This window comes from Crotalus tigris, unplaced genomic scaffold (genome assembly GCF_016545835.1).
Source record: "Crotalus tigris isolate CLP2741 ecotype Arizona unplaced genomic scaffold, ASM1654583v1 scf7180000018081.1164505, whole genome shotgun sequence".
Lineage (NCBI taxonomy): Eukaryota > Metazoa > Chordata > Lepidosauria > Squamata > Viperidae > Crotalus > Crotalus tigris.
This window is the reverse complement of record NW_024096813.1, coordinates 256,335-282,329: the sequence shown is the minus strand read 5'-3', so window position 1 is coordinate 282,329 and position 25,995 is coordinate 256,335. Positions and strand designations below refer to the sequence as shown.

The 25,995-nt window shown below is 34.6% G+C and overlaps 1 protein-coding gene across 3 annotated transcripts in view; it reads left to right on the top strand.

The window, feature by feature from the left end:
* Positions 1-25,995, top strand: part of SRBD1 (S1 RNA binding domain 1) — a 157,989-nt gene that overhangs the window by 72,688 nt on the left and 59,306 nt on the right. For all 3 annotated transcript variants that reach the window (XM_039347469.1, XM_039347468.1, XM_039347466.1), the window contains exon 16: positions 12,796-12,878. In XM_039347469.1, the coding sequence (XP_039203403.1) occupies positions 12,796-12,878 (83 nt within the window). The remainder of the gene's footprint in view (positions 1-12,795; positions 12,879-25,995) is intronic.

Sequence of the window (25,995 nt, the reverse complement as noted above, 5' to 3'; positions counted from 1 at the left end):
AATTGGAGTGAGCAATGTGCAAACCTTCAAATGTTGAATTCCAGTTCATGTCAGCATTTGCCAATGTGTCCATTGGTGAAAGATAATGGCAGCTGCAATCCCTGCCAGAGAATATTCATAATAACTTTGAGTCAGTATGGGGCAGTTATATGTCCAGATGTCATTGATTTATAACTCCAGCATTCTTCAATCCCATTAATATGGCTGGGATTGCCATTTAACAACATTTGAAGAACCACAGTTTTCCATTCTTGCATTTACAGACTCTTGGATATTGACAGGAAAAATGAGACCTAAACATAATAATTAATTAATTATGAATCAAGTACAAAAGCTACTTTGGAATCAGAATGAAAATGATGCATTAGTAAAGTGCTAAAAGTTAATTAAGATGATGGTGCTATCTCTGAAAGAATCTGCTGGGAAAAAAAAAAACTATTACCAGAACTTGTACATATTAACTTGAAAATCCAATGTCTCCAGTAGGAGTTATTCACCATTATTTCCTGAAATTAAACAATAAGGAGAAATAATATTTTAGTTGGCATAAGTCAGAGGTATTGCTAAATTTAAATTTTCTACATTATAATTCGTCTTTAAAAATGTATTGTGATCACTCTGTTGAGAATGCTTAAATGTCAATATTTCATTTTGAAACCACGAGTAAAAATACACATTTTAGAGAGTTTTGCTTTAAAGCATATGGTCTGTATTTGTACAAAAAAGTGTCAAAGTTTACATAATAGCTTTGTGTACTTTATTTTTATTTGTGACTGTTTTGTATTTTATTAATTCAGGTTTTTTTCTCAAATTCATATCAAGAATTAAACCATAGTCATATTATATTGTAAACCATAAACCATAGTCATATTATATTTTATTGATTTTATCATGTCAGAGATCATCCAAATAGAAACTTAAAAATTATTGAAGAATTTTGAACAAGCTATAGATTTTGGGCAGTTGCTTAAATTAAGCCTTTTTGGTCCACTAGAATTCAGATTTGTGTCTATAATCCTGTCGTACAGAGAAAAAAATTCTTAACATGAAAATTACTATATTCTACTATATAATAATAAGTTGAAATTCAAGTCTACAGGAATTGAGCATTCTGGTTCACAAGATGTTTGAGCAATAAATAGTGAGTAATATCATTGTGCACTGACAAAAATTTCCCTGAAAATTGACAAATGAGAGGAGAAGCTGTGATGGATACTACATTATTCCGGTCCATATCAAATCAGCTCTCCGTTCCCATTTGAAAGCTATATATCTTCTTGTCTTTCTTTTCACAGAATTCCCCCAGCCTTACCTATCTTTTTTCTCTCAAACACATTTTATCTATGGGAATAAATGGCAACTATTCATTTATTTAAGAGAGAGAGAGAGAGAGAGAGAGAATAAGACTGGGTGACACTCTAGCACTATATACAGTTTTGGGTGTTGTCCTTTAAGATGGCTATAAATGCATTAGAATGTTTACCTCATATAAACACAGATTTAAGGAATTACATAGAAGAGAGGTTTACCCAGGAGGACTAGGGAGCAGTCTAAAAAGATTCCAGCGCATTTTACATGGAAGAAGGCAAGTACCTGCTTCATCTTTGCTATAAATAGCAAAACTCCCTTTTAAGAACACATGTCAGATAAACATTAAAAGAAATTATCAATGAGAGCCCATCTTACTTTTATACCAATAATCAAAAGGATGCGAGTCCATTGTTTTTCATTGCTTTTAATATGCCTGAAATCTTTAGCCTGCCAATAGATATACTTAATAATGTATTTATATAATCAGTCAGAAGTCACTTTCTTTCATAACAGAACAAATCTAATCAGTAACTGAAATGAAATAACATTGAATATGTCATGGATGGATTTGAGATGAATTCTTGAGTTAAGATATCTGGGTCAGATTGGATTACCACCCCCCCAGAAAATGACAGCCCTTTATGTGACAAATTGATTATGGACAAGTGCAGGATTTCATTGGTCTTTCTGTTAAAAGTTCAGAAAAAATGAAAAGAATTGTCCTAGCTGTTGAGAAGCATTTGGAATTCAATCTGTTCTATCATGCTAGAATACAGAGATGAAATAAGGAGGAAATAGGATAGAATACTGGGTTCATATCTCTCCTTATAGTCTGATATTCATTTCAATCCCAAGTAATACTGTCTAAAATTATACCAAATTAAAATATAGTCTGCAAAAATTATTTACTTCTTTTAAAATTTTTTGGGTGTGCCCAGATCCAAAGACATTGGGCAGTTTACATGATGTAAACCAGGTTGGGCACCAGGGATTGGTTCCATGGACAGAAGTTTTTCCGTGGACCGGAGAGTGCATGGTTTTGTGTGCTGCCTGCATGTCGCGGATGGGGCTTTGCTTGTTGTGTGGACCAGTTGCTGGCATGTCATGGTCTGGTACAGGTCCACGGACCAGGGGTTGGGGACCTTTGATGTAAATAACTGTTCTTTTTTCTCTCTGTACTCTGTATATAGAGAGTTATTTAAGAATTCTTTTAATGGCAAGCTAGATTTTTACAGTCAAGGAAATACAATCCACAGGCAATGAACATATATGCTGAACTGGAACACTTCAGCATAAAAAATTCAAGACTTTAAAAAAAATACAGAGTATTCTTCTTTGGGGGAGATTGAGGTTGAACTAATTATATCCTAACAACTTGTGGTTGACATATATTTGTTTATATGGCCATTTGTAAAATATATGCCCATTCTGCTAGCATCTGGAAAGTTCATAATATTTAAAATATATAGTTCTTGTTGGGTTAAAATGTTGAAGCCATTTTGATGTTGCTTGGAAAATAGAGTAATTATGTTTAGAGCATTTGGTTTATGAAAAAGCACAACTCAGGAAGATACTTGATTGCAAACATTTGATCTGTCCTAAAGAATTAATAGAGGAGAGAAAAATAATAAACTGGCACTGTTTCTCCCTATGGAAACTCTTTGCTATGCTTGTCTTAAATATCCCAGGAATTTAAAAGGAAATCTTATTATTTATTTGTTTGTTTGAATTTATTAGTAGCTCAACTTCTTGAATTCTGGGCAGTGTACAATATTGGAAAAAAACATAAAAAAATGGCTAAAACATTAAATCAGACAGATAGCCCAGACTAAAATGATCTAAAACAATCTTTGTTTTTTAAAAAGGCATAATGCTTATTTTTTAAAAAGGGATAATCCTTATAAAAGCACCATGATCAGTAAAGGCATAGATCCTATGAGCCAACTAATTAATTAAGCTATTGTAGGGATATTTTTCCTATTTCTGCTGCCAGTTAGATTTATTTATGAGTAATCTATTCTGATTTTTTTATTAAGCTCTCTTGATGACTTCCAGGTCCCACTGGAATAATATGATATTATGGAAAATATATGTGAACCAAATTGAATGAATTTATTGCCTGTTTAATATGATTGAAAATACCTTTTAATATTTATTTATGTGTTTAATTTCTTAGCATTTTAAGATAAATCAAATCCATACCATTATAGTAAAAATGTTCTTCATTCTTCCTCCACCTATTTGCAGCTAATGCTTTATGTCAGTATTTTATACATTGTTTTGGGGAGGATTTGCATATCTCTTTTCTGCTTCTTAAAATGACATAGATTTAGTTTTTTAATGTATCATGCATGTTAGAATCAGTTTTGTTCTCTTTTTTTGTTTGGTTTGGTTTTTTGTTTGTATGCTATTTGGTATCATTTGACTTGATTTTCTTGGCGGCCCTGAACCTTTTAATGAAATAACAGCTTTGCTGTTGACATATACTGCTCTAAACAACTTGGAACCAGAGCATGTGATATCTGGTTACATTAGAAGAAGAAGAAAAAACTGCAGTAATTTGCAGGAAACCCTTTTTTTTGTAGCACCCATCATTCGGAATTTGTTCCTCCTTGAAATAAATGGGGCACCTACAATTGCCTCTTTCAGTCATCTGTTGACTATTGGATAAATATTTCCTTTTGGTCTTTGTCTCTGCCTGCATTTTTAACGAACATGTTTTTAAATTGTTTTGATTTATTATTTTTATTTTTGTATTTCAAATTATTTTATTGAAAACCCTTTTGAATGGAAATGTGTATAGATGGGCCAAATAAATGGGTAACTTTAGGCCAGCACTCCCTCTCCCTCGGACCCTCATTGCCCTCCAGATGTGCAGGGTTCCAATTCCCAGAATTTTAGTCCACGACAACTGAAAGAATCTTAACAAGCAATCATCTTCACTTTAAATCTTCAGCACCTACATCGATGTAATTAATATTCCTCCTTAACAAAATACACTGGATATAGGGTGCCTGTTCCTGATTACTAGAAAACTGTTGCAATATAAAATAAAATTGGTGTGGCTTCCCTTCCTCACCCTAAAAATGTGAGTAATGCAGTCCGTTTAAAAACAATATATAACACAAATGAATAATGAAAGTTTCAGCTTTGGATGCTTCAAAACGTCTCAAATGATAGGCTACAGGAATTGCTGCTGCCAATGCAAATAGCTGCCACTGAACAGTTCAGTAAATGACTCTTTCTCACAACAGGATGCTGAATATGCCCAAGTCTAAAAATGGCTTGAGAAACATGTATATACCACATGCATATTGGATATGCGATATTGGTGATATTTATTTTTTTTTCTCTTTACCATCAGCAGCATCATAACTGTCTGAAAACAGACATACTGCATACTATGTAATAAGATTAACAATAACAAAGCCTTGCCTGCAGCTAAACCATCTGATCGAATGTATAATGGGAAGGAAGGAAGGAAGGAAGGAAGGAAGGAAGGAAGGAAGGAAGGAAGGAAGGAAGGAAGGAAGGAAGGGGGATGCTGACAAAGCAAGGTGGTGAGAGTAATTCCTCCATTTATAATAAAAAGTTGGTTGTCCAAAATATAGAATTATTAATTAATGCCATGTGAGCTATGGAAACATTTGCAGTTCTGGTGTTGGTTTTCATACTTTTGATTGTAAGGTATTTTGTAGGATCAGTTACTGTTATTGTTAAAAAATAAGTTAAAATGTTAATCTATATTATTCTGGTTAAGTAGAACTTTAGGAAAGAAGAATATAACTTAATTTGGTAGCTGTCATAATAGACATAAGCAGCCAATATTGTTTGGTTTGTTTTGAGTTTAGTTTTTTTTTTTTACTTTTTACATAAAAGAGCTTCTGCCCCTGCCCACTCCTTCCTATCTCCTACAGCACTGTCATTGCACTTTACTGTTTATTGGCAAAAACATTATGCTAGATAGTGGCTTTGTCATATCAGATTTGCAGCAGGTAGTGGGCTGAGACCACCATACTGATGTTGAATTGCTTATTTGAAAGGTGGCTCAAGCAGGTTATAAGACAGGATCCTTGCTGAAAATCTGCATCATATGCCAGAGGTGCCAAAGTGAAAAGTATGTGCATGAAATTTGCTTTGCCATTTGATTCTTCTCCTTTTTTCCAGCTAAGAAGATGTAGATGGACTTCCTGCCTGACAGGACAATATGTTGTTGTCATACCAGATGTTGCAGTTGTGCCCTACTCTTAACTGATGACTTAAAAGATTTTGTCTCAATTTGATAGGAAACGTCTTGGGGGGGATATTTCCTAAATACTGAATTAACCTTCCATAGAAGTCAAGGAACAGTTGTGTTTTTAAAAAATAGTGAATAAAATCTTCTTTGAGTTCTCATTTTTCTTTATGTTTTTATCCCATTGGTCTAAAACATCTTATTTGAACAATAGTTTTAAAAAAATAATCCTAGATGTTTGACCTGGATATGTTGTTGTTGTTAATTGCGAAGTGGTGTCCGACCCATCGTGACCCATGGACAATGTTCCTCCAGGTCTTCCTGTCCTCTATTATCTTCTGGAGTCCATTTAAGTTCACACCTACTGCTTCAGTGACTCCATCCAGCCATTTCATTCTCTGTTGTCCCCTTCTTCTATTGCCCTCAATCTTTCCCAGCATTAGGCCCTTCTCCAGTGAGTCCTTCCTTCTCATTAGGTGGCCAAAGTATTTGAGTTTCAACTTCAGGATCTGGCCTTCTAAAGAGCAGTCAGGGTTGATCTCTTCTAGGACTGACCGGTTTGAACTCCTTGCAGTCCAAGGGACTCGCAGGAGTCTTCTCCAGCACCATAGTTCAAAGGACTCAATTCTTCGGCGCTCAGCCTTTCTTATGGTCCAACTTTCACAGCCATACATTGCAACTGGGAAAACCATAGCCTGGACTATACGCACTTTTGTTGGCAGGGTGATGTCTCTGCTTTTTAGTATGCTGTCTAGATTTGCCATAGCTTTCCTCCCCAAGAGCAAGCGTCTTTTAATTTCTTGGCTGCAGTCCCCATCTGAGGTGATCTTGGAACCCAGAAAAATAAAATCTGTCACTACCTCCATTTCTTCCCCATCTATTTGCCAGGAATTGAGAGGGCCAGATGCCATGATTTTCGTTTTCTTAATGTTGAGTTTCAAGCCAACTTTTTTGCACTCTCCTTCTTCACCCACATCAAGAGGCTCTTTAGTTCCTCTTCACTTTCTGCCATTAGAGTGGTATCATCTGCATATCTTAGGTTGTTGATATTTCTCCTGGCAATCTTAATTCTAACTTTTGATTCATCTAGCCCTGCCTTTCTCGTGATGTGCTCTGCATATAAGTTAAATAGGCAGGGCGACAGTATATAGCCTTGCCGGACTCCTTTTCCAATTTTGAACCAATCAGTGGTTCCGTGTCCAGTTCTCACTGTTGCTTCTTGACCCGCATATAGGTTTCTCAAGAGACAAATAAGATGGTCTGATATTCCCATCTCTTTAAGAACTTGCCACAATTTGTTGTGATCCACACAATCAAAGGCTTTTGCATAGTCAATGAAGCAGAAGTAGATGTTTTTCTGTAACTCCCTAGCTTTCTCCATGATCCAGCGTATGTTGGCAATTTGATCTCTAGTTCCTCTGCCTCTTCGAAATCCCGCCTGTACTTCTGGTAGTTCTCGATCTACATACTGCTGGAGTCTAGCTTGTAGGATTTTAAGCATAACTTTACTAGCATGTGAAATGAGTGGAATGGTGCGATAGTTTGAACATTCTTTGGCATTGCCTTTCTTTGGAATTGGAATGTAAACTGACCTTTTCCAATCCTGTGGCCACTGTTGAATTTTCCAAATTTGCTGGCAAATTGAGTGTAGCACTTTTACTGCATCGTCTTTTAAGATTTTGAATAGCTCAGCTGGAATACTGTCACCTCCACTAGCTTTGTTGTTGCTCAGATTTTCTAAGGCCCATTTCACTTCACATTCTAGGATGTCTGGTTCGAGGTCAGTGACCATCTCATTGTGGTTATCTGGGATGTTAAGCTCATTCTTGTATAGTTCTTCTGTGTAGTTTTGCCATCTCTTCTTAATCTCTTCTGCCTCTGTTAGGTCTCTGCCATTTTGGTCCTTTATCATGCCCATCTTTGCATGAAACGTTCCCTTCATATCTCCAATTTTCTTGAAGAGATCTCTGGTCCTCCCTATTCTGTTGTTTTCTTCTATTTCTTTGCACTGTTCATTTAAGAAGGCATTCTTATCTCTTCTAGCTACTCTCTGGAATTCTGCATTCAATTGGGTGTATCTTTCTCTTTCTCCTTTGCCTTTCGCTTCCCTTCTTTCCTCAGCTATTTGCAAAGCTTCCTCAGACAGCCATTTTGCTTTCTTGCATTTCTTTTTCTTTGGGATGGTTTTAGTTGCTACCTCTTGTACAATGTTGCGAACTTCCATCCATAGTTCTTCAGGCACTCTGTCTATCAGATCTAATTCCTTAAATCTATTTGTCACCTCTACTGTATATTCATCAGGAATATGATTTAGTTCATACCTGAGTGGCCTAGTGCTTTTCCCTACTTTTTTCAATTTAAGCCTAAATTTTGCAACAAGAAGCTTATGATCTGAGCCACAGTCAGCTCCTGGTCTTGTTTTTACTAACTGTATAGAGCTTCTCCATCTTTGGCTGCAGAGCACATAGTCAACCTGATTTCTGTGTTGACCGTCTGGTGATGTCCATGTGAAGGGACATTATAAATCCTGATACATACCTACATATTTATTTTAATTCTTATTTGTATCCTGTAGCAAGAAAAATAAAGTATTTGAAAATATGTTCCAGAGTATTATAGTAAATGAAAAGTAATATGTCTGTGTGACTATCAAGAAGTTATTGTAGACTGCGTTTCATTTCATCCCCTTTTATTTATGTACTTATGTATTTTAAAACTTTTAATATTTATTGTACTTTTTATGAGGGCAATTTGGAAATAAACCTTCATTTGGTTATCAATGATAGACACTCGTAGATACAGAACTTTTATTATACACATTAGAAAACTACAACATTACATTACTTTTCAACATAATCGCCATTCAAATTAAGGCACTTGTCATAATGTCTTACAACATTTGAAATTCTTAGTAGTAGTCTCTTGGCACCAAATCTGGTGCCAACAGAACTGCTTCAAAAGTTCTTGGGTGCATCTAGCGGTATGTGGGCAAGCGTTATCGTGAACCAACACCACACCAGAAGTGGTGCCATAGAAAATCCCACCAAATGTGAAGATGCCAAAGGAGTACTGCTAGTGAAGTTCATGGAACAGGGTTCAACCATCAATTCAGAAGTCTACTGTGAAACGTTACAAAAACTCAGACGATCCATCCATAACAAGCATCAGAGCATGCTGACATCCACTGTGGTGTTGGTTCACGATAATGCTTGCTCACACACCACTAGATGCACCCAAGAACTTTTGAAGCAGTTCTGTTGGGATGTTTTTGATCACGCCCCCATAGCCCAAATTTCGTGCCGAGCAACTACTACTAAGGAATTTCAAACCTTGTAAGATGTTGTGACAAGTGCCTCAGATTGAATGGTGATTATGTCAAAAATTAATGTAATGTTGTAGTTTTCTAATGTGTATAATAAAAGTTCTGTCTCTGCGAGCGTTTGTCATTGATAACCAAATGGAGGCTTATTTCCGAATTGCCCTCGTATTAATTTGCTTGTATGTTTACAATGACAAATAATGTTATGTTCTCCAAAAGGAAGGATCTCTATTGTAAATTCCAGAAGCTTACTCCTTACAAAATACTAATGAGCAATTATATGTCTCCTAGTATGATATGATATTAATGATATTAGTTGTTAAAATATTGTTTCCAACTCTTAGCAACCACACTAAATGTATGCATATATATAGTACATGATATGTTATCCAGGTACTCCCACTAAATCGTGATTTAGTCTTTATTTTTTTCATCATCTACTTTCATCAGGTTTGTGCTTGACTGGCAGACAATACAATAGTCCTCAATTGACAACCACAATTAGAACTGAAAAATTTGTTGTTAAGCAGTGCAATCGTTAAGTGAGGCATGATTGAACCAGATTTTATGACCTTTTTAACTACAGTTGTTAAGCAAATCATCACAATTGTTAAGTGAGACATCACAGCTCCCCATTGACATTGCTTGTTGCAAGCGAGCTGGAAAGCTCTCAAATCACAATCATGTGACTAGAGAACCATCATAAATATAAGCCAGGTGCCAAGTGCTAGAATTACAATTATGTGAACATGGAAGTGGTACAATAGTCATAATTTTGAGGATGAGTCATAAGTCACTCAATGTACCAAAGTATTCATCTTACCTTATAGTTTGGTGTGGCTTGTTTGAGGGCTTTCCTATGTTGTTTGAGCTTGCATGTGCTTGCACTCAGAAGACCAGCAAAAGATTTTAGGTTGTACCTTTGAGAACCATGGCTAATTCAACACTGTAATGATTAAGGGTTGTGGTTTGCACAGCTCTACTTAATATATAATTCCAACTTTGTATATATATCTTGCCCATTAGAATTATGCTTTGTGTTCTGATTCTTTGTGCTATTTGATTTCTTTTTGGTTTCTTTCTGCATATTCTTCTGAGCATTATCATGAAATATGGCAATACTGTTTAGATCAGTCCTCCCAACCTGGTGTTTTCCAGATATGTTGAGCTTCAATTTATCATGGGACTTAAAATCTAATATATCCAAGGGATGCTACTTTGGAGAAGATTGTTTTAGATAGTAAATGCTTCATTTTGTATGCTCAGATAAATTCATTTTGCAATTCTGCTTTTTCTTACATTTTAAATGTTATTCATCTCTTCTCTTATTGTTAACTTTACCGTCATTCTTTTCCTCTAATTCTTTTTTAGTAAAAAAATATTATCTTTTAAAAGTTGTCCTTGATCTATACCATCAGAGTTCCAATTGGTAATTATAAGAGAGTTTATTATAAGAATGCATTTCTTTTGTAGGCTGTAGTACTTGTACTGGTTAAGCTTTTGTGATTTTGACAAGAAAGGCATATGCAAAGTCTTTGAATTCACAAGTTCTCTGTTATGGAAGCTGACAGATCAGATGTCACTAGCATAGTTGTTTCTAAGTCAGGTTGGAAGCTGCCATTGTTCATGTATGTTAAAACTTGTATTAAAGGATGTGAAGTTTTGTGTGTGACCGAACCATGAACTTTAAATTTTAGTGTATAACTTTTTCTTTTACAAAAGAAGAATATGTGGATCTTTGGAATAAGAGATAGGTCATGACATGGATTAATTTTATGTGAATATGTGGCTTCTGTTCTGGAATTTTAAATATTTCAGATAAACAACAATATCCTATATTGTATCTGATAAAGCACTTATGAACCACTCTATCAAATCAATCAATAATAGTAGGTATTCTTCAGGTATTGTAAATTTATGTTATCAACACAATAATAGAATGACAGAAAGTTATAACTTTCCCCTGGTTCTTTATTTTCGATCACCATCTCTCCCACCAGCCCATTTAACTGTAGATTTCTGAGGCATAGAATGAGGATATTTGTGGAGGACCATGTCTTATTTATTTATCAAACTTCTAAAACTGCCCATTTTCCTCTCAAAGGGACTCTGTGCAAAATATATTAGTCCCATAGCGGGTTGATGAGAACAGGAATGTGAGACAACTAGCATACTCATTTTCTCTCTCTCTTCTTTCTACTTTCCTCCTTCGCACATCATTTGTGTGTTTTTGGTAGTTAGGTTTGAATGATAGGCAACCAAATATAAACAAACTGCCTTAGTGTGCCAGTCTTGTCATTTTTTTTTACTTTTTTATAGTTTATAACTAAGAACTTGGAAGATCACATTGTTGGAATATCTTTTTTTTTCAGAATCCTGCTTCTTCCTTTTGGTTGCTGGAAATTGCTAACATTGAACTAGAAACCTTTAGTTATGGTTGCAAATTGTAAGGGGCGAGACTGGTTGGGCAGAAATATTTTGTATTTTGTAAACAAGCGATTGATAGAAGAAACCTTCAAGGCCAGGAAACAAGTAGACATAAACAAGTAGAATCAAAAAGGGAAGAGATCCAAAATTCAAGCTTTGATACCAGTATATGCATATATGACAAAATTTCTCAGTGTTGTTAAATAGAGAACAATCTACTCAGTCTGAGTCTCTTTGGAATTGTTGAATCTAATTGCTCTATTTGCTATGAAACCTTGATACAGATGCTCCGTACTGTGAGTATAGAACATGATTTTTGTTGTGTAGTACTCAGACTCTTGGCTAGCCCCAGTAATTCAAGTTGGCCACTGAATTTTCCTTGTCAGAAAGTACTATTCAAGGGTTCCTAATTCTTTCTGGAATAACTGTGTTATGCTATATTCTTGCATAAACATGCACAGCTCAACTTGCGCAAGCTGAGCTGCATGCTTGTGCATGCTGACCTGCTGTTCTTGTGGCCTGATTCTAAATAGGCCATGGCCTGGTAGTGGGCCATAGCCTGGGGGTTGGGGACCCCTGACCTAGTGTTATATTTAGCTGTAATGCAAATGAGAGCATACCTAAACAATTTAAGCTAAAAAATAGAAGTCTTTCAAAAGGATAATTATTGTATACTTTGTGTTGCTTAAAATGAATAACTGGACTGTCCTTTCTCAATGTAGTACCCTTCAGATATTTCAGAATCAAAGATTTGATGCACCAATATTAAGAAACCTGGACATGTTTGTACTATTTCTATAATTCAACCCGAAAGTCAAATTTGTAGTTAATATTGAATTTGAAAAAAGTTAGTTTCGTAGAATACATTAAATTCATTCATTCATTCATTCATTCATTCATTCATTCATTTAATCAGTAACTGTACCTGACTCCAAATAGCCCTTTGTACTGACTTAAACATGTTTTTTATTTCTAATGATCTACCATTATGTTGTATGGCCATATAGCATAGATTTTTCAATGTTATTTTTATGTAAAATTACATAAAAGTCTGGCCTCTGCCTTTGTGGCATTTAAGCTGGTATTTTATAAACTGTTCTGAGTTGAGGAAACAGGGAATGAGAGAAAATATATGGAAATAGAGGCAATGAGAAAACACAAAAACTCCAATTGTTTATATAATTTGTCTAAACTAATTAATATTACTGTGGCATGTGGTCCTCGTAATGTGTTATTTGCATTCTTATAGTATAATCACTCTATTTTCCACTGTACATGGCTGGCAAGATTTTTTTCAAGTTAAATTAATGAAAATATGCTGCTTGTCTTCATAACAATATGTTTTTTCTCATTTGAGGCTTAATTTTAACTTACACTACAGCTTTATTTTCTGTGCAGTTAAAAAACAGAATGAAAATCCATTCCACTAAATAAACCTAGTGAAAAGTACTTTATTAGCCTTACATTTCACATAATGCCATTTTTTGCCCTGTTTTTCTCCCAGTTTCCATTGCAAGACGTGTACAAGATCCCTTAGCTGAGCTAGTGAAAATTGAGCCCAAACACATTGGAATTGGAATGTACCAGGTAAGGCAAATGTAAAGCATTTTAGTCTAAAGACTCTTGGACTAGTCTTTAGTTCAATATGAAATGTAATAGAATTGTGCTTGGCAATTAAGTGTCAGCTAGATACAGTATATGTCTGTTTTAAAAGTTTCATGGAATAGTAATAAATATTTATAAATTGTTGTATATTTTAAAAAAAATTCTAGGGTTAAATATGTGGACGGAGGCTTAGGGTTGCAGCCAGATGTATTGCCTATTAAAAACATCAAATCAGGCTTCTAACTTGATCTGCAAATCTTCCTTTCTTTTACATAGGTGCAATGGTCATTTTGAATTTTTTAATGTCTCTTTAGAAAATGCTGTAGGATTTACAGTTCAGACAATTGGCCTATGCCCTCTCTTGCAGTTTTTTCATATAATATTTGTAGAAGCACTTAATGTACTTTGCATTAATTAAATGGCAAATTAATTCATTAATTAAATTGAAAGTTTTTAAATTCTATATCTAAAAGGTATAGATATCTATAGATATCTGGCTAACTGTATGGTTGCATAGTGCACGCACACACATACGCAGATTAGATAGATAGATAGATATCCAGTGATTTTTTAAATTGGATGTTGAAAATTATATGTGCCATAGGTATATATAATATAAAGCCACTAAGAATTGTTTATAAGATGGTAGCTATATAAATGTTTTAAGTAAATAAATGCATAAATAAAATATGTGCAAATGCAATGTATTTGATAGAATATTGAACTGAAAAATGTTTTTTAAAAAATAAAATTGCACATTTTTTCTTTTGAATATGCTCTTGAATATGACATTGCATGTATTATTCAGAAATGACAAATCCATGATGATCCTTCAGAGCAAGGGAGTTACATAGTCAGTGGATCTACATCAAAGATTGAATGAATATAGTTATTACGTCATTGACCAGAATTGCAAACAAAAACACATTAAAAATAAAGCAAAAGCCAGATAAAATATTTCAATTAGCAGTGGGTTTATCAGTAAATAATAAAAGTCTCCCTGGTTGTGCTTGAGCCTTAGCTGAATATAATTTCAGTGCTGGTGGGATATGCTCTATTATTCTGGTGAAGTGGAGAGATTGAATTGCAGCTGCTGTTTTTTGAACATTTTTGTATAACAGTAATTTTGATGTGACTTTGTTTGGTTCAGCTATGGAAAACCATTCCCAAATAATTAAAAAGATTTCACTTGTTTAGCACTTTGGCCATTTATTCTTCATGTTTATTCTTCTCTTTAAAAAGACCGGGAACTTAGTTTTACTACAGCACTTGATTTCAAGTGCTTCCTCATAGCAGTTAATTGGCCAGACCATTCAGAGCTTTAACTCCCAGAATTTCCCAGCCAGGGTGCTGGCTGTGGAATTCTGGGAATTGAACTCCACACATCTTAATGCTGACAAGGTTGATAAGCACTGCTCTAAAGTGTTCCTCCCACATAGATGCAGGTAAGAGGAGGGGAAGTGAAAGGGATTTGTTAATAGGATGGGAAGCTATCAGACGCCAGAACATAATGGGATTTCTGGTGTGAGATGTTGTTCAGTTCTATCAGGAAGCCCTAGTGAATTCTCTTTTCTTGCTTTGTAATATTCCATCACACCAGAGCTGAGAGAATAAGCCTTGCCTCCATGTTTTTCTCTTTTACTCGACATCTGGGTGGAGAACCCTGGCTAGAGTAACTGAATCAATCAGGTGAATGTCTGCAGAAAGGAATTCCTAGACTTCTCTTTAACTGTAGCAGAATGGAATTGCAATGCTGCATTAAACAGAAGCAGCTGAGAAATTTGTTCATTGAGTTGCTGAATCCATCTGGCATGGACCAACCCTAGCTCTAGGTCCATTCCAAAACTGGAGTAGATTCTACTTCTAGAAAGCCATTGTTAAATGTTTTTATAACTAATACAGGGAAGATGGTCACTATCAAGTTGATTGTCAGATGAAAATTTCTGTACAAGAGTAATTAAATTCCATTGAAATTAAAGTGTAATCATTCAGGGAAGACCTTGAGCCAACCCAGGGGGAGAATTTACCAGGCAAATCACTACTGATAGATCCATTCAATAGACATAAAGTTTTGTCATGTACACTGCCCCTTCTAATCCCCTTTTGAATTTTTAGATTGCTAGGCTTGTGGGGGGGGGGGGAAATGCAACTAATTCTGAAGAATGTTGATGGGACTGAGTAAAAAGCATCTTATTGTTTGCCCTTTGCATTTAAGTCACCAGAAACTTTTACATAAGTAGAGGAGTTATTAATCATAAGTCTACTAATGTATGCTTCAAATTTGGTCCACAAGTAATAGAGCATTATTAAATTTTAGCAGCACAGATATTTCACTCCTATTGGTTTTAACTATATAATGTTTAATTGTAGTTTACTTGAAATTTGTATATTTAAGCCACCATCCGAAAGCTGCTGCAAGTGGGACTTTCCCTCAGTTACAAATTAGCTGTTTTCTAGCCAGGTTTCTTGTATGTCAAATTCAGCAACATAATTCATGAAAGCAGAGGTTTTAGATTTAGCATTCCAGCCTGCAGTATTCCATGAAATAATTGTTAGGGTTTTAGAACTCGGACGTCAGTCTGAGTTTCCAGTAGTGGACATTGTAATAGGCAGACCCTCAAGAATGGTGGGAATATAAGTTGGTTCATACTGTTTGGTGTTAAGATCAGTTGCCAGAAAAATGGGTGTATTTTAGATGTCAGAGAAAATAGTATCTATATCAGAAGAATCAGGGATCTCATGAGGCCCAAAACCAGACTTCTTTCTGTAAGTAGTTGCTAATAGCTGAGATGAGAATTCTTCTCCTTTGTCAATTTGATCTTCAGCATATCCATCTAACCCTCTTAATAATTTAAAAAATAGTTTCAGTGGGATACAATTGGGGAGCTACACTACAGGAGGTATTGGCATTAAGAAGCATGTCTGGATCCGATGAAGGCAAGAAATTAGCATTTTTCAGGGTCTGTAGATTCTGCCATCAATGTAGCATTTTGTCAAGCTGCAGATTGTCAGGGTTAGACATTAAAAGTTCTCCATTGGTGGTCAGTGTGCCCGGACTTTTTGCAGTTGTGGTAGCATTAGCAGTTTGTTGATTGAGTTTATTACCACAGTCCTGATATAATGAAATTAATTAATGATTTTGCTATATTCTCACCAATGTTTCTGTTAATTTATCCAATCTCTACATGATGTCTGTTTGCTCTGAATCTGGCAGTGTACCGATGAGTCAATCAACTTTTCTTCCAGTGAGTCCTCGGCAGACTCTCTAGCTGTAGATAATTCAATCTGTTACTTAGAGCTCTTCTTTATCAAGGTCATTGCTGGTGAAACATCCCTGATGTTATCGGGATACAAATTGTTAGATTTAAAGTGATAATATCCTTTTGGGAAAACTGATCCAAAAATGGGCTGGCTTTTTCTGAATAAAAAACATGTACTGGGAATATTGAAAAGGTGCTCAAGAAGGGCTTCATTTTAAAAAGCATGCTGTGGATTTTAAATTGCTTAAATGTTAGCAGAATTCACATGCAGTCTCTTTTATATGGCAGCCATTGGTGTGTAATAGATCTATCAAAGAGCGGCTGGGTCAGTCAAGGCTAGAATAACTACCTTTTTGAAATCTTATCACCCTCCATTCACTGTATTATTGGAAATCTGCTGAGTGATCTGATCTGTCTGTAAGTAATAATGACACTTATTTCATTTTTGCCTTTTTTTGACTTGAGATTTATGACATTCCTGGATATTTCCTTCTGTCCTAGTAGATTCAGGAGTGGGGTCAGCTCTAAATTCCCTGTTAGCTGCTTGTTGGCGTGAACAGCAGGTGTCTTTACAGCTTCTATTGTTTAATTTGGGTGATTATGAGTATAGTTTAGAAATAACTCTTCTAGTAGTCTTATTTTTGACTGAAGTCAAAGATTCGAAGATCATGATGACAATTTGCATGTGACTAGGCATTGCCATCAATAGTTATAAACTGTTACATTTTCCCTTTTTAAGTTCATATCATCCCCATCTTGCATAAGCAATGCAGCTGCTGAACAAACAGCAGCAGTCTGTGGAGGGGAGAGAATTCTCCATCAAGGAAGAAGAAAGTTCTATAAGCTGTTTCATTTCAATTTCTATCTGTAGATCCCATTCTGAAGTGTTATTAGAGTTCCGTGAGTTATGTCTGTCTGGAGAATATGTAGAGTGAAAATTACTTATTGAAATTATCTATTTATTACATATTCATCCATTTTCTACTGCTTGGGTAGAATCTGTGTTGTGGAGTCTCTTCTTCCTTTTTCCCGTTCTTGAGTTCTGCTTTATATTTTATGGAGTTGTAACTAGAACAGATACAGTAGATGACCTCCCAGGCGTTACTGTTTATAAAAAGTAAATTAAAAGAATATAAAATGAGAATAGCAAGTTCAAAGATAAAGTAAAATAAAATAGATATGGATTCAAAGCTGTTTACCCATCACCCTCTTTAGACCACTCCCATCAAAATTTGTTTGTGACCAGATGACTATGTTTAACAAGAAGTCTTAATATGTTCTCAAATAAATTGTTTTGACATATTTTTTGATATATTCAGTAGTTCTAAGCTTAAAGAATTGAGTGACCTTTCTGATAGCCATGGGAGAGGAATGTATGACTCCCCAGATATTATTGAAATATAACCTGATTTCTGGGCCATGGCTGAATTGCTATAAGATATAGATCTTCATCCCAGCAAGTGTTGTTGCTGCTGGACCTGATACCTAGAAAAGTTATTCTTACAAAGAAAGGCATCTCAAATTTATTTAATTAGAAAAAAACAGTTCTAAAAGAAGTTATTTTATTGATAAAGGAGAATGTTTGTAGCTCAGGGTTGAAATGAGGGGTCCTCGGTGCTCTCTGAGTTTGGCTATTTTCTTGCAAATGTTTCATTACCTTAACTAAGTAACATCATCAGTGCTGTGAGGAAGATGGGTTTACTCTCAATTTATATTCTAGTGACTTGTCCTGTCATTACTCTGAAGTTCTGTATGGTCAAACATGGACTATAAATTAATAAATAGTTTAATGTAGAAACTGAGCAGTTGATGGGTCAGAAAGATGAATACTTGACCTCTGTTCATCATCAGCATCTACCACCTATGTTAGGTAGCAGGTACTGATTTTGTATAAGGAGATTCAAAACCTTACCAGGAACATATGAATCAAAAAATGATAGGAAGAATCTTGCTACTGCTAATGGTTGCTATAATGTTGATGTGAATCTCGTCAGAGCATTTTTCCTGTGTTATAAAGGTTATATAGGGTCTTTTTGAGAGAATAATGTGTTTAAATGAAATAAATTTTATGATGTAGGCATGATGACAAGTGTGCCTTCTGGTTTACCTTTAATCCTCTGGTGACAAAACGGAATAAATGATAGCTTTAGGTAACCCAAATTGCTTGCTTGTCAAAAGTTTTTAAATAAAGCATAACTCTAGAAGATATGTAAGATGCGTGCTCAGTGATGCAAAGGAATTGTGAACCAACAGAGCATTCAGCGCAATGACACTTTCGGAGACAAATTGTTGAACTTGTGTGTCAAAGGAGTGATTATCCTTGGGCACAGAACAAATCTAAAAAGAAAAGGATTAAGTGATTGTGATCTTTCTTCCCCTAAATATAGTTCATTATTTGTTTTCAACAGAAACATTTAAGGGCAAATGAAGAAGGAAGACTTGTATAAATCTGGGATAAAAGCAAAAATTCTAGTTCTAGTTGATAGTTGTCATTTGGTTCCAAACTTTTTATTTCCAGTGTTGATGAGAATTACATAAATTTCACTTGATCCAACGTAGGAGATTCATGGAATAGGAGAGTGGATATTCTGCCATTCATGGTGATCTAAAAAAAAGGCCAGTGATGTGTGTGGCACAGAGTTTATTTATTACAATAAAACTACTCAATTAAAATGTAAAGGAGAAGCATTATGGTGCTTTTTATACTATCTATGTAACATGAGTAAGAATATCCACTATTTTAAAGTTACTGCAGTAGATTTTATTGTCAGGCCATGCATAAACAAAGTATACATTTTTTTAGCAATACGTTCCTTTTCTCCTTGACACATTTGGGAAATTAGCATCTTTTAAATATACGAGATATAAAATTCCTACTTTTTTGAACATTAGAAGGGAAACATAGTTCATTCCAGATGTAACTACAGCAAATTGTGTCAGATAAAATCTGTGAATAGTGCTTCAAAACATAGGCTTCTTAAAAGGAAACAGTTAACCTTCTTGGTTCCATGTATTGCTTCAAAATCCTGATCAATAAGAATTTTATGATGTTTAATGGGAATGCTTAACGTAAACACAAGGGGGAGGTTATGCTATACCTTTTCCTCTTGATCTTTTGCCTTTTTGTCTTCTCTTGGTAGTTTAATGTGCAAGATATTTATACCCTTACTTCTTTCACTCTTTAGTTTTAGACATTTTGTTTTCTACAACAGTAACTTGTCAATGGTTCCGAAAGAAAGCAGATTTTCAAAGAATTTTGAGGCTTATTCCTCTAAAAGAATCTTTTATTATTCTGCATTGCTTCGGCACTAACAAAGTTAAACCAGAAACTGAATCCTCCCTCCCCCAAACATCCATAACAAAGCATAACTCCATTTTACAGTCATCAATCACATTCTCCAATTAATGTGAAGTGTGAGGTGCCCCTCCCATTGCAGCTGAGCTGACCTTGGCCATACTGTGCTCAGACATTGTTATGGTTAACTTGCATACTTTCCCATCCCCTAGACTACTACTATCTGCCTTAACTCTAGAAATGCTATACAGGCTAAATAAAACAGGTTTGCTTCTTCATATATGGCAAGCAAGAACATCCGATGTTAGCAGTCTTGACATAACTATTGTAAAATAAAACTGGAAATTTTATAGAAATGCTTTTGAAATGTTTTTGTGTATGGATAGATAGATGATAGATAGATAGATAGATAGATAGATAGATAGATAGATAGATAGATAGATAGATAGATAGATAGATAGATAGTACCAAGAACCCCAGGGCAACCAAAAACACCAATGGATCATTGAATGAATCTACCAAGTATTCTCACTCAAGGCACAAATGACCAGGCTCAACTATCCTACTTTGGGCATATTATATGAAGACCCAGCTCTCTGGATAAGATGTTGGCAAAAGTAAGAGGAAAGAGAAAAGGATGACCAGCAACAAGGACTCAATTATAGTGGAGATGGAAGACCTGAAAGATCAGTTTGGGGATAGATCACTATGGAGAAAATGTATCTATGTGGTCGCAACTTGATGGCACATAATGGATCAATCAGAGAGAACAAATATAAATGGAAAGAGCTCAGAAAGCTATTAAAATTTAAAGAGATGCCACTTCCCTTTAACTGACTTTGGAAGATTCAATTTTAATTGTCTCTACTTCTTTATGCATTTCATGACTATGAATGGGCTGATTGAAGTGACATGAGATCACACTGAGAAGCCTTGAATTTTTCATTCCTGAGAAACAGAGATTCTCCAACACCCAATACAAAATGGAAGTGCTAGTGCCAAGCCAGTGATAGGCAGTTAGGTTTTGCATGACATTTTTCCCTTGTAATATTTTCCCCTTATTTTACACATTTCTTTTTCTTTTATTCAAATAAACATTCTCAATAAAAGTTATAAAAACAAACCTCTTTATTCCTCTTTTCTTAATTATTAGCTATCACATCCAATTTTGCTCCTTATAAACTTGATAAACATTCTTTCAGCTTCTTCACTGAAGTCATTGATACAGATGTTGAAGACCTGATTCCCAGAGGTGATCCTTATGACATTCCACTCCACCTAAATTTGATAAGGAGTGATTGCTGAATATTGGAATATTTTTTAATCAACTATCACCCCCCCTACAATTAGCCGAATTGCTAATCAGAATATCTTTTCATGAAGTAGTATAGAGCCCTGGTTTGATGGTATCTGATCTTCACTGTGATAAAAAATAAAAGTAAAAACAAAATATATAATTACACATAAATAAATTGAGCCTGAAAGAACTTTGGCTTTTTTAAGAATCACAGTAACTTTAATAGATCAATTAAAGGGCCTTTATATTTTTTTTCCAGTTAATGCAGAAACAAAAAAAATACTCGCTATTTCAGTAAATATCAAGGTCAAAAACACTTTCAGAATCAAGGTCAAAAACACTTTCAGAATCATTATCAATATTTTCACAGCCATATTAATTTTACTACCCCCATTTGTGTTAAATATCACTAAGATAGTACCTAACACAACACATCTACCAAGTGTTTTTATAAAGCATACATTTTCTTTTTGTTTTGGTTATGCATTAAGATATCTTTATTTCATGATTTTATATATCAAATATAACCTGCAGGTGGGTTCCCTTCTCAACAACAACCCTCTTGATATAGAAACATTTTTTTATTATACAGTAATTATCATTGTTGATGCTTACAACAACAAAAATAGGCACTTTTTATCAGTCATTCTCTAAAATATCATTTTTATTCTGCTTTTCATTTCATACCATGAATTATATTAAATTAAATTAAGCTCTATTTTAAACAAAAATTATATAATGCCCTAATCCAGAATTACGTTGTTTGCTTTTACAACTGTAAGTCATAAGCAATTAATTTTCCTTCGAAAGTTAATTCACTTACCATTCCCAGTAGCATCATATGTTGACACAGGGTTAAAGATAGTTTAGTCTTTTTGTTCAGTAAGTTGGGCTCAACTTTGGAAGATTTCAAGTTAAAGTAAATTTTGAATTTTCTTAACAACCTACATACAAGGTTATTTAAGATGAATGCTGACCTTCTTACTGTCATCTAGATGATTGTTCTAAATTTGTATTCAAGATTTACAAAAATATAATGCTTGTGGGCAATCAGCTTTCTCTTTCTGTTTAATTTTACATTTCTTCCAATGTTTAGTTCAACAAAGGTTGACCACTATTTAGTTAAACAGGGGGATTCCCTCAAATCCACATGAGGATTCTTCAGCAATGTAGTAAAACCTAAAATATTTAGTTTGATTGTATGAGATTAGGGTAAACAAGTATAATAACAGATTCTTTAATTGTCTGGAACCAATTATTCTTTTCTCCTGTTATCAAAGGAGGATGGTAGACTAAACTGAGGCTATAATTTTCAATGTTAACAGAGTAGAAGAAGAACCCAACTCAAAGATGACTTTAGTTTTCATTAAAAAAGGAAACCTTTGAATCAAGCTTATCATGTTTCAACCTTTTAAAATATATACATGTCCTTTTGATAGAATTCAACAGATTAATTCCTATATATTGACAAGTATTTGTGGGAAAGTGCCTTCTAAATAAATGAATCTGAATAAGTAGAACAATATTCAATAGTAGATATACTTTAATAAAAGCATTTTTGTTGGTTAGACTGCAACAATGCTTTCATCAATTCTCCTATTTACTGCTCTAATCTGGATGCATCACAGTGTTTACTTAAGGACACAGTTCACTAAAGTAGAGTTATGGAGGTGACATAAGATTTAAGAGGCTTAAATAATTTTGAATTCCTAAGCATCCAGACAGAGGCAAAAGACAAAATTGAAGCTTTTGCATTTGTAATGTTTTATGTCAATTAACCATGATTTATTGTATGAAAATAAGGGCTACTGGTTTGTGTTTAAGACACATGTAGACTAGATTGATCAGTATGAAAAGAAATGAGGTTAACTATCATAGAGAAGACACAGTTCAGAAAAGTAGAGTTGTGGAGGTGACATAAGATTTAAGTGGTAATATGAGCAAATATTTGATGGTCCAACTTTCTGTTAAGATAAAATCACATTTTTCAACAGTTTCTCCACTAGATATTAATGGATGATAACTTGGTTATGACAAAATAACTTATTTTGCTGTATCCATTTAAAAGTATATTGAAAATGCTGATTATACAGTTTCATTTAAATTTGACTTGCCCTGGATATTAGAAAAAGTATTTGTTGTTTATTTCAGTTATTCAGATTTCATAGTTATGATGTACACCTTTAAGCTAAAATGATATGTATTACAAGAGTAACAGTTGAAATGGAATAATGTGCTATATTATTTGTGCCACACTAATTTTTTATAACAACATATAAGTCTTAGAATACCACTTAGCAAGACATGGGTTTAGAAGTACTAGATTTGTGGGATTTGATGTGGCTTTATCCAAGCAGTCATGTTTCCTTAATTGTGCATTTTAAATGTTATAAGCTGCCCAGAATCTTTTTGGAGTTGGATGGCCTCAAAAATCCAATAAATTAAATTAAACTAATTATAGCTTAAGGCTCATTTTAGATATCATGTGTGATAAATTTCCTCACTGATAAGGCTTTTTAGAACCAATTTAAAACTTTTCAGAATTGAGACTACTTCCAGCCTCAGCCTGAACCCTTGAGAAAACAATTCATATATAAGGACTTTTTTTCCTTTACCCACTGCCCAGCTTTCTAAATCTTTTTCATTTCTTTTACCTCTGCTACTTGTTTAGGAAAGTCTTTGTTATCGAAACATCTGTCTCTTATATTCCTTTACTCCATCTGAATCTGTCTCCAGTATAATTTATATTGCATTTTCTGCAATTTGGTCTCACCAGCTGTTCTTAATGTTCTGCCATGGTGTTATCTCCATAATAAGGTAATTATTTTTAGGTGATGTAATTCTAGCAACAGGCTTTCTCTCTATGCATAACATCTCATACAATCGTAGATAATATGGGCACCACTTTTCCTACAGACACCTCCTTTTGTGCCTACCAGTCTCTGTATCTCATTTAACTTTAATTTGTTTTTAAATTATTTAAATTATTTTTTAAATTACAAACTAATAAAAAGTTTTAATGCCAGAAAATGAAACACCAGCCAAAGTAATAACCAAAGAATTCACAGCTAATGGTGAAGAAGTGATGGTACTAGTTTGTGTTTTTTAGAATCAAGAATAAATAAAGATGACAATGTGCTGGAAAGTAAATTAAAGATTAATAGAGAGGAAGGCAATGACAGAATTTCGCAGCACCATGAAGGGCAAGAATACTTTTATAACAAGAAAGAACAGCAGTAGAAATGTACAACTATACTAATTAAACACTGAAAAAACAGTAAGTTAAAGAATATAGATTCCTTCAGATTACAGATCTGGAGACCCTTACAAAAGTACCAGAAGAATTATTCAATGAATCCTGGGTAAAATAAAGATTGCCTATTCTCTTTAATGCAAGGATGAGCAAGCAGAAACTTCTGTCCTTTGGCCATGTGGTTTAAGCAGATTATCGCCTTTAAAAGGATGCCATCCATAGCAAGAGTAAGGAAAGTAGAAGACAGTAGAGAGGCACCTTTGGTCATGCCTGGTGATGACCTGTGTCAAAGCTGGGATGAGGATGGTGCATGTATCTTGATGTTCCTTGGTCTCTCAGTGGCTTTCAGTGCCATTGATCATGGTATCCTGTTGGATCAGCTTTGGGGATTCCAATGGAAGCACTGGTTTGCTGTAGCTTTCTTCCTTTCCACAGTGACTGAATTTAGTCAATGTTAGCAGTGTAAGAGATTGCATCCATGGCTCCACACTTGTGGGATATCACTGGAGGTCACCTCTTTCTGCACTGTAATTTAACATCTAACATCATTACCATGAAACCACTGGTGAGATCATCTGACAGTTTGTAATCAGGTGTCACCAATATGCTTATGATACCTGGCCCAGTGTTTGAGGCTATGCAGGTCTAAATGGAGAGAAACAGAGCTGCTTCCAAAAATAGTCTTGCTTCCTAGGATTTATCAAATGTTTTAGCCTTCTTTGCTTAGAGCAGGGGTAGAAAACTTTGGCTCTTTTATGACATGGAACATGTATTGCATACCACAATAGTATCAGTCACCTGTTCCATGAGCTTGTTGTTTGAAAATCCTTCTTTTTGGTTGGTGGATGTGCTTTGCTTCTTAGCCTTGTTTCTAGCTTCTCTGTTCCAGGTCGTTATGCCTATTTTTTTTATGCCCAGTTGCAGATACTATACAAGTACTATCTTGTTAAGCCGTGGTGGTGAAATGAAATACTGCAATACTTAGAATGCAGTATTGCAAGCTAACTCACTGCTCACTGTCAGGAGTTTGATACTAACCAGCTCAAAGTTGACTCAGCCTTCCATCCTTCCAAGGTCAGTAAAATGATTGTTGGGAGCAATATGCTGATTCTGTAAACTGCTTAGGGCTGTAAAACACTATGAAGTAGTATATAAGTCTAAGTGCTGTTGCTATTGCTATTCTGAACCACACTTCTGAACAAGTTTGGCCTTATGTATTGGTATCCTCAAGTTCAAACTGTGGTAATACATTTTATATAGGACAGCCCTTGAGAAATCTTTCCAAGCAGTGCAGAATGTAATACTTAGGCTGAGTAACATCTCTTTACCACACATTAGAATGTCTACTCTGAAAGAGCAGCAGTGCCTGCCAAAAAATGTCATTTTGGTTTATAAGGTTATAAATGACTTAGAATTAGATTATTGAAGAACTGACTTTTTCCATATGGCCTTGCCTAGTCTTTATAGACTACAGAATATGCCATGCTGATCGGACACAGTCTGTTCTTACTTCTTTAGTAATGGTGCACCCATTATGTAAAATTGTCTCTAATATTATAAAGGTCCCCAATGGGATGTGCTTCCTCTAGCAATGTTTGGGTGTTCCCCTGACAATTTTACTGCAATAATCCAGAGTATTTATTTTTTTACATTTTTATTTTGCTACAATGTATTATATTTGTGCTGAGTTAATTGCAACTCTTTTTAATATAATAATTTTATTAAAGGTTACAATTTTTAACAATAAAAAAACTAATACAAAGTAAGAAAAAAGAATAAAAAATAGTACAGAAATGAAAAAAAAGAAAAAAACAAGTATAGTAAAGAAAAAGAAATATATAAAGTTTTTTAAATATATTTTATTAATATTTACAATAACAGTCTTTGGTGCTTAATGAACAATGTGTTGTCTGGGTTCATATATTTCAAAACAATAATAATTATTTTCTATAGTTGATCAATATGTTAGTTGATAATATATTTCCTTGATTCTC